The 9628-nt window shown below is 42.0% G+C and overlaps 1 protein-coding gene across 2 annotated transcripts in view; it reads left to right on the top strand.

The window, feature by feature from the left end:
- Window positions 1–9267: 9267 nt before the first annotated feature.
- The window catches only part of MCM6 (minichromosome maintenance complex component 6), a 49393-nt gene continuing 49032 nt past the window's right edge, over window positions 9268–9628 (top strand). The window contains exons 1-2 of one of the 2 annotated variants that reach the window (XM_069067850.1): window positions 9268–9350; window positions 9388–9529. In XM_069067850.1, the coding sequence (XP_068923951.1) occupies window positions 9423–9529 (107 nt within the window). In that variant the 5' untranslated portion in view covers window positions 9268–9350; window positions 9388–9422. Of the gene's footprint in view, window positions 9530–9628 lie in introns of both variants that reach the window. The other variant, XM_069067849.1, reaches the window with a different exon arrangement.

Genomic DNA, 9628 nt, shown 5'->3' with positions numbered 1-9628 from the left:
AATTCCTCTCCCTTTCCTCTTCCCCCAGTCTTAGATCTCCTGGCATTACAATGTTGTTCAAGAGCTTTAATCTAGGTAATAAATATCACTTAGCGCATGTAACCAAAATCTCTGTGGTGCTAAAAGCTTCCAAAGAAGACTCACCCCAGTTCTGACTCCCACCTCTTCCTGGCCTCCCATGACTGATGGAAGCCACTGTTGTGCAGCCTCTTGGCTTTAAGAAATAACAGGAAATGGGAGGTGGCTCTCACCCGTGGGACAGCTAAGACTTTGACTTTTCCCTCGACCCCTATTCTTATTGCTGTCTTTTCCCTTTGACCCAAAGATACAAATCTGCTCTAGTTTCTCTCCTCCTGCTTGATTTGACCTTCAAACCCTTCCTATCAGGATGCATATACTTGGAGTATTAAGTAAAATGTAATTTAAGAAGTGAGCATTTCTTCCTCCCCTTTCTCAGCAATGGACGGAGGAGGAGCATGTGGCAAAATCAGCATCATTGTGAAATTCTTAATCGCCACCTCCCCCCAGACCTCAGCAACATGGCTGTGCAATAAATAGCCTGTTTACAACAAGTCTGTATGGGGCAGTCAGTCTTGGGAGATGAGTATTTTGAGCTGTGGTTGTAAGCTTCTCTGTGTTGTAGCCAAGTTCAGACTTCAGCCTGGAAAAGACCACCCTCCATTGTAATCATGTAGGCCTTTATGCAGCCTGCTTATTCTGTTACAATAAAATTATTGTAGATCGGGAAAATAAAATAAAATAAAATATAGAATATACAGAAATATAATGAAGAATGATATAAACATACCAAATTCAAAATTTTAAAAATTAACATCAGTAGGATTATTATTGTTAGGATTGTAGCTGTTTTTAATAGAGATGACAGACCCACTAGAAAAGAAGGAACTTTTGTGACCAATTCTAATTTTCTTTTTGTTTTTTTTTTCTTTTCATAGGGTCATTTGGGGTTAAGTGACTTGCCCAAGGTCATATGACTAGTTTTTTTGTGTGTGTGTTAAGTGTCTGAGGCTAATTTTCTTTTTTTTTTCCTGCCTTTTGAAGGGCAATTGGGGTTAAGTAACTTGCCTAAGGTTACACGGTTAGTTTTTTTGTGTTAAGTGTCTGAGGTCAGAACTGAACTCAGGTCCTCCAGGCTCCGTGGCCAGCACTTTACTCACTGCACCACCTAGCCGCCCCCAAGTCTAATTTTCAATGAGATATGAGAGAGGTGAGTTCCCCACATGACTTTTCAGGGTAATTTTTTTAAAGTTACTTAAGAAAAAAATGTTATTCAATTAATGTTTCAATTGTTCTTTGTTCTGAAAGAGCTCAGTGTCACAATGACTTCTGAATCATAAAATTGGATCAGTGTCCTGCTTGTGAAGCAGAATCTGGACCTTTTGGGGCCAAACCATAACAAAGTATAAGCCTAAACAGCATCTTGGTTTTTTTTTAAATTTGTTTTTTTTTTTTTTTGCTTGTTGGAGGACAATTGGGGTTAAGTAACTTGCCCAAAGTCACTAAAGACTCTAAAGTTCTTTCTCTGGACATGGATAGCATTTTCCATCTTGGGTCTTTTGAAGTGTCTTAGATCCTTGCATTGCCAAGGAGAGTTAAGTCTGTCAAAGTTAGTCATCACACAACGTTGCTGTTACTGGGAAAATGACTTTTTTTTTTTGCTTGTTGGAGGACAATTGGGGTTAAGTAACTTGCCCAAAGTCACACAGCTAATAAGTGTGTCAAGTGTCTGAGGCTAGATTTGAACTCAGGTCCTCCTTCTCCTGACTCCAGGGCTGGTGCTCTATTCACTGTGCCACCTAACCACCCCCCACCCCACCCCCCTACACAGCATCTTGGAGGAATCTGAGGATCCTGTTGGGACTACAAGCTTTCCTCCAACATTGCTTCTCTAACAGTAATGATCCTCCTGGCTGCTAATAAAAAATAAACATCTAACAGTGAAATATGTAAATAGAAAACTATATTGTCTTGCTCATCAAAGAGCACTTATTCAAGCACCTGGCTACCCAGAGTATGTGTTAGATTCTATGAAGAAAATTATATACACCTGATCTCTGATCTACAGAAGTTGACACATATATAAATGTATGAATGTATATATAGATAGATAGATAGATAGATAGATAGATAGATAGATAGATAGATATAGCAGCATTATGTAATGGGAAGAGCCAATAGACCTGAGTTTCAGTGCTAGGGCCTTCCACTTAATAATTGGGTGACTTAATTTCTTGGAGGTTATTTACATTTGTATTTGTTAATTTTATACTAATGCTGTATATATTTAATAGGTAATTGTCTCCCCCATTAGAATATAGAGGCAGCTAAGGTGTTGCAGAGGCTAGAACGCTGGGCTTGGATTCAAGAAGACCTGAGTCCAAATCCTGCTTCAGATGCTTACTAGCTGTGTGACTCTTGAGTAAGTCACTTAACCTCTGTTTGCCTCAGTTCCCTCAACTCATCTGTCAAATGGGGATAATAATATTACCTGCCTCCTAAGGTTGTTGTGAGAATAAAATGAGATAATACTTATAAAGTGCTTTGCAAACCTTAAAGGGCTATATAAATTATATTTGTTGTTATTAAAATAATCTCATTTCAAATGGGCTTTGTCTTTCTAGCCCTAGGTAGTAGGTGTTTGACAAATTAGTATTGATTGATTATTGGTTGATTGGTATGATTGGTAGAAGTGATAAGGGTCTGGATTAGGATGATGAGAGATGTGAATGTGGAAATTATAAAATCTGACAATAGATTAATTGGATACGTGGGGTTGGTAAGTGTATTGATATGCAAGAAGGAGAAAAAGGTTATAAGCAGAAATCTGGCAGAAGTTTTCTGATAAAAAAAAATGTGTTTGCAGATTCATGTAATGACCAGTCATGACTTTAAAAGACTTCTTGGAAGAGAGGTGATGGACTATAGGTGTGAAATAAGACATAAATTTCCAGACCTGGCCACTGTTTTGATGCATTTCAAGGGAGGGTTTCTATTTGAAGAAAGTTGGTCAGCTGTTGGGTAGTGACAGTGATTTGGGTGGGGAGAAAGTACAAAGATGCCATCAATGAGACCCTACCAAATACACAGAGGATACAAAGTTAAACTTAACAAAGTAGATGGTCATAAGGGGCAAAGATAGAAACAAAGAAACTTAAGGATCAGGCCCTTTCAGATGCCAATGAAAGAATTCCGCACCTTGGAAGGGATTTGTTCTTGTCTTTCAGTAGCTAAACAGCATAGAAAAGGCCCATAGAATCAGCTCCTAAGGAAAAACTGCCTCAGTACCTTGGACACCAGAAACTAATTCTGCATAGGATCTAACAGCAATCTGGGAAATGTAACTGGATGGGCTCTACAAATTACCTTGGATCAAAACCCGGTAGAATTGTCTGAATAGAGGAAGTTGCAACTCAACCAGCTCCTACCTGGGAAGCAACAAAGAGTCAGAGCCTGTAAACATTTATTGAACACTTACTACAAGCCAGACGTTGTGTTAAGGGGCATAGGATGAAAGTCCCAGAACCTCAAGGACCTCACTATGTAAAGAAGAAAGAAAACATATGAAAAGTAGCTGTAGGGTGGAAATGTGGGGCAAGTGAAAATTTGAGGGGAGGAGGGATGCAAAGTCCTGTAGAGTGTACAAAAATGAAGAGATGACCGTCCTGGGCATCCTTGTTAATGGAGGATCTGGGAGGAGTTCACCACTACCCACCCTCTTCAGTCAGAGGGAAGGTGGGGTCCAGAGGCAGGAGGATTGAGGCGGTTTGAGGAATAAACCTCCCATCAGAGGCCCAGAGGAAGCAGAAAAAGAGACTTGACTTTGCTATAGCATGCAATAATGTGGATCCACAATGCTGGGCCTTGGTTATAATGATGGGCCAAGTCCAGACCAAGTTTCTCTGCCCTTTCTGAAAGAGCTCTGCAACACTCCAGTTGAAAAGCACACAATAATACCCAGCCAAACTCGAGACTGAAAGTGGTGGATTGTAGCTGCCCATCTGACAGGAGGCACAGGGAGTGGAGAAGCCTGGCTTTACCCAGTAGCATATTAACCCTTCTGGGTAAGACTATACTCTTAAAGGACCAAGCTGAGATAGCATGTTCTGTGAGGAAGTAGTCAGGCCTAGCAGCAGAGTGACCGTCTATGTTACCTTGTACCAGTTCCTCATCCCACACTGAACATCATGTTCCAGTCATGAGATGCCTGGACTTCATGCATCTCACTACCATTATATTCCAAGTTTGTTCCCACTTCTTTCCACCACCGCTCCTGGATTCTGTGTATACTTATTGAAAAGTATGTCCCAGTGAAGGGGAAAATGTATCTTTTCTAAGATCTAAATGAGATACTAGCCAATTGTTCATGAAAAGCACACTGGTTGGGGGATCATGGACTGCAGTGTTAGTTACCCCCAGGGTTACTCCTAGAACTCCAGGTAGAATTCGCCACCCTGGGGCCTCCACCTGCCAGTGCAAGTGCAAGTTATGAAAGTGATCTCAGAACCTACCTCCTCCTGAATTAGGGAATAGCTTAGTACAGGAGTGGGGAACCTGCGACCCTGAGGTCACGTGTGGCCCTCTAGGTGCTCAAGTGCAGCCTTTTGATTGAGTCCATGTTTTACAGAACAAATCCTTTTATTAAGGGGATTTGTCCAGTGAAGTTTGGATTTAGTAGGTTCCCCTCCTCTGGCTTGGTAGGTGGTCTTCAGGAGCAGGTGAAAATAATTCAATTCAATTAAACAAAACATTACTAAGGACCTACTGCATATAAGTCCTTATGCTAAGCACTATGGATACAAAGACAAAAAAGGGAAAAAGAAATAATCCCTGACTATTGAACTGATAGGGGAGAAAGAAACTGCTTTGGTCATGTGTTTTGGGGTTCTAAGCTATATGTGGAAATGTTAAATTAGGGGAACTCAAAGCAGTCTGGAATGAATCAAATTTCTACACCAGTTACATTCCTTTTTTATCATAATAAATATTACTGAAGATCTCCACACCAAAAAAAAAAGAATCTGAGGCTCAGGGAAATGAAGTCACTTGCCCAAGGTCACAAAGTCAGAAAGGGTTAGAGGTCAGGTTCTCTGATCCCAGAGAGGTCACATTCTTTCCCTAAGAGTCACAATGATAAGATTTATTTATTTTTAAATTTTCATTTAATTTTACTTTCTTTTCTGTTCCAAATTCACAATCACAGGATTTAGAGCTAGAAGTGACTTTAGTGACCATCTAATCCAAGTCCCTCATTTTACAGTTGAGTAAATGGGGGATCCTAAAAAGTCAAGTGACTTGTCCCAGGTCACACAGATATTTGGCATCAGGACAAGAATTGGCACCTGGGTCTGTAGACTCAAAATACAGTGCTGTTCCTGTTATATCTCACTGAACCCTTGAGGCATCCTGGCAGGATCACTGAACTGGAAAGAAGGAGAGCTTGGAGTCAGTGGTTCAAGTAAAACTTATTTAGACCTCCCTCTACTTCATTCATTCATGCATTCATTCAGCATACACTTATTAAATACCTATCTTATGCATGCAGAATTTTACAAGGGGGCCTCCCTTCCAGATCCCTGAATTTGTTCACCATATTTGGGAGCATCTCCCAACTCCATAAGAGCTATTTGACTGTAACTATGACCATCTCTTAGTTTTTCTGCTAAACAAGGTCAAGATGTCTCCACAGTGCTTTGTGATCAGAGAGACACATTGGAGAAATCGTCTAGAACTTCTCATGCTGTTAGCTGCTCCTTCAGAAAGATGCAATCTCCATTCCTCCCTAACCCCTACCTACCTCCTGGTCTTTTCAGACTATACTTTCTGAACGTCTTACCTAAGAGATGTCCCCACTCTACATGCCCACAAAAAGCACCTGGGACATAATCATTCTGGACTCTTTCCCCAGAGAGTCCCAGGGAATCTCTGGTCCTGAAGCATTGTGGGAACATGGCAATCCTGCAGAGAAAGACCCCTTTTCAATGAGCTTCTGGCTTTGAAGAAAGTAGACAGACAAGAGAAGATGGCTGAGACTGAAGATGTCTTGAAAAATCGTCAGAACTGATGTCCTTGAGCAGTCTCCCTGGGAGCTCTGCCTTTGTTGCTAGAGGCCAAATTTATTTTATAAGGCTCATATTTTATTGTCTTTATTTCAAACGCAGTAAGGCAGCTCTGTTAAACCATTTGCAGCAAACCAATAGCCAGTTGAATGTACTGCAGTAAATATATTTTCAGTCGAAAAAAAAAAAAAGAAAGTGATCTCAGAGTGGAGAGAACAAAGATATTGAGGTTCTGGGACCGTCCTATGCACTTACCACAATGTCTGGCTTGTAATAAGTGTTCAATAAATGTTTATTGACTTTGACTCTTTGTTGCTTCTCAGGTAGGAGTTAGTTGAGTTGCAACTTCCTCTATTCAGACAATTCTAACTGGTTTTGATCCAAGATGAATTTATAGAGCCCGTCCAGTTACATTTCCCAGATTGCTGTTAGATCTTATGCACAAAGATCTCAGAGGAGAGAAGGACATCCAGAAGGACACAGGGCTGTTTTGTTACTATGATGTTAAATTTAATGTACACTTTTTAAAAAGGCATGAGAGAAAAGGACAAGAAGGGAAGGCTACAACTAGCAAGGGCATTCAGACACAATGAACTTTAGGCCATGGGCAGGAAGAAATATGAGGGTCAATGGTGTTCAGCTGAAGAGGTCAGTCTTGGACTTGACATAACCTGGTTTTGCCAAACTTCCTGCTTCTCCCCCTAGTCAAATATGTTGGATCCTACATACTAGGGTAAGCAAGAGCCAAGGGTTTTATAGGGAACAGATAGGTTCTTGTTCAAACATGTCTTATTGGTTTCCTATCTTTGAAGTCACAGAATGGAAATGCTAGGCCTGGGCTACCTATGCTGTGAGAGGCCCCAGTTATACAAGTATGAGACATGGACCCTTCCAGAAAAGAACAGGAAGGAGCAGAGGCAGGTTATTGCCAGTAAGCCTTTACATCTGAGATAAGCCACCAAAACCACAGAAGACTACCCCCACCCCAAGCTGAAAAAAAAAGTCTGTGACAAATATAGTTAATCAAAACAAAACACCACATTGGCCAGTTCCAAAAACATATGTCTCATTTTGCATTTTGGAACTATCACTGTATTCAGGCAGATAGCACTATTGGTATTGGAATTCTGGAGTTATGGTTGGTCGCTTTATTGATCACAATTCTTAGTCTTTCAAAAAATAATTTTCTATCTCTTCCCAGAACCTCCATTTAAGGAGGGCACCCAGGCCAACCCTCTCTTCATTTTTCTCCAAGCTGCAGTCTAGACTCCTCCATGATGTTCCCACACCTGGCACCTTCGCTTCCCTTTCCCCTTCTCAATTTCCTTTAATGTGTTGTCTTCCCACATTAGAAAGTAATCACTTTGAGGGCAAGGGTCTGTCTTTCTCTTTGCTTGTATTTGTATGCCTGGCACTTAATAAATGTACATTGACAGTCTGACTACAAATTGTTCTGGTTAAATTAACTCAACACAACTCTATCAATTCATACAAATCTTCCTGGGTTTCTCTGAAACCATCTCTTTCATTATTTAAAGTACAATTTATAGGTCATAATTTGCACGTACCTCCTTAGTTTCTAGTTCTTTGTTAGTAGAGGAAAGACTACTGTAAATATTTTTTGTACACATGGGTCCTTTTCTTCTTTCTTTGTTCTTTTTGGGACATAGGCCTAGTAGTGGTATCTCTAGGTTAAAGAATCCCCACAGTTTAGCAACTTTGGGCGATAGTTCCAAATTGTTTTCCAGAATGGCTGGACCAGCTCAACTCTACTAACAATGCAATACTTACCCACAACGGCATTTATTGCTTAGTATTGACATGCACTGTTTATTCCAGGGATATACAATGTAAGAAAAAATCCCTACTTGCAAGAAGCTTAGTTCTAACAGGGGAGACAAGTATAAAAATCACTATGTACAAAAGAAATATAAATAAGTACAAAATAGTTAAGTAAAAGGTAGTTTGGGAAGGATAACAGTAAACAGGATCTGGACAGGATGGAATCAGCTTTAGAGAAGGAGAGATAGTTGCTGAGTGATGGGGGCAGAGGAAGGGTATAAAAGGGGCAGGGAAGAGTAATGGGAACACCAGCTTATCTATGAAATCTTATGTTTTAGGAGTTATGGGAGGAAAAAGGCACTGGGTTTGGAGAAGATGCCAGGAGATGCAGCATCTTTAGGAGACATCTAGGGTTCTTAGCAAGCCCCAGGAAAGGCAAGGGATATGAAAAGAGATTTAGGATCATGGATTCAGAGCTGGACTGGGATGTAACAGGTCATCTAGTTCAACCCTCTCATTTTACATGGGAGAAGGCTGGGGCCAAGAAAGGGGGTACGAGCTACTCAGAGTTATAGGTAGCAAGTGAAAGGGAACAGGATGTGAATCCAAAGTCCCTGGCTCCAAAGCCAGCGATTTTTCTACATCTGTAATCACAATGTAAGAAAGTAGCTCTTGTTTGCTTAAGTTTAATATACACTTTCAAAAAGAACTATATAACCAAACTCAGAGTTTCCTATATGCTTGTGATGACAAGGCTGATATCTGAAGAGCCATAAAGTACTCTAAAAACATCCTTCACTATGACAGGCTTCATTTTATGCCTTTATCTGTAAACATTTTACACATACACACTCCCATTAGATTATAGGTTCTTTAAGAGCAGGGGAATTTTTAAAATTCATTTTTTACACCCAGTGCCTACTACAGTGTTTTACAAACATATGTGGAATATTGTTCAGTGACAGAATACTAATGTGGGTCCTGTTAAATACATTTCAGGGCAGTAGCTCCCGATAGCGTAAAGAGCTATGGCCTGAGAATCCGAGAGCCTGTGTTCAAATCCAACCCAAGACTGCAATCTAGGGCAAGTTTCTTAAGCTTCCTGGGCCTCAGTTTCCTTATCTGTAAAATTATGGGGCTGACCTAGATAGTCTTGGAGGTTCCTTCCCGGTTCAGATCTATGAAGAATAAGTAAACATATGCAAATATTCCACGCACAAAGTCCGCCACTCCATTAAAGAATATATCTCGAAGCACCTAGTTAATTCAGAGAAAGTTTAGAGCCCTGGAGACCTAGGAGAGAGGAGTCCCCGCCCAAGCATTTGGCGCGAAAAGCCTCACTCGATGGGCGGGGCTCCAGAAGAGGCAACTTCTCATTGGCTAGCTTTGGCGCGAAAACCCTAGACCGAGGGTCCGCGATTGGCTCAGACAGTTCCGTCGGGAGAGGCGGGGAGGGGGGGGGAGACGCCTTTTCTCTCCCGGCTCGTGGAGGTTGCGCGTGGCTGACTTGGGGAGGCTCCAGCACCAGCGACCCAGGCTTCCCGGGGCCGGACGCTAGTGGCCATGGATCTAGTGGCGGCGGCGGAGACGGGGGCGGGGGCCCCGCACGTGGAGGTCCGCGATGAGGTGGCGGAGAAGTGCCAGAAGCTGTTCCTGGATTTCCTGGAAGAGTGAGTGGGGGGGGGGGGGGGGGGGGAGGGGGGGGGGGGGGGTGGCGGGGCCGGGTGGCCCCCCCCCCCCCCCCCAGGTCGCGCGTGTCACTCGCCCCC

The sequence above is a fragment of the Petaurus breviceps genome, unplaced genomic scaffold (genome assembly GCF_028583685.1).
Source record: "Petaurus breviceps papuanus isolate PSGF00001 unplaced genomic scaffold, PetGlider_PUasm1.0 90752, whole genome shotgun sequence".
Taxonomy (NCBI): domain Eukaryota; kingdom Metazoa; phylum Chordata; class Mammalia; order Diprotodontia; family Petauridae; genus Petaurus; species Petaurus breviceps.
Note: the sequence above shows the minus strand (reverse complement) of the source record. Positions and strands in the feature narration are given on the sequence as shown.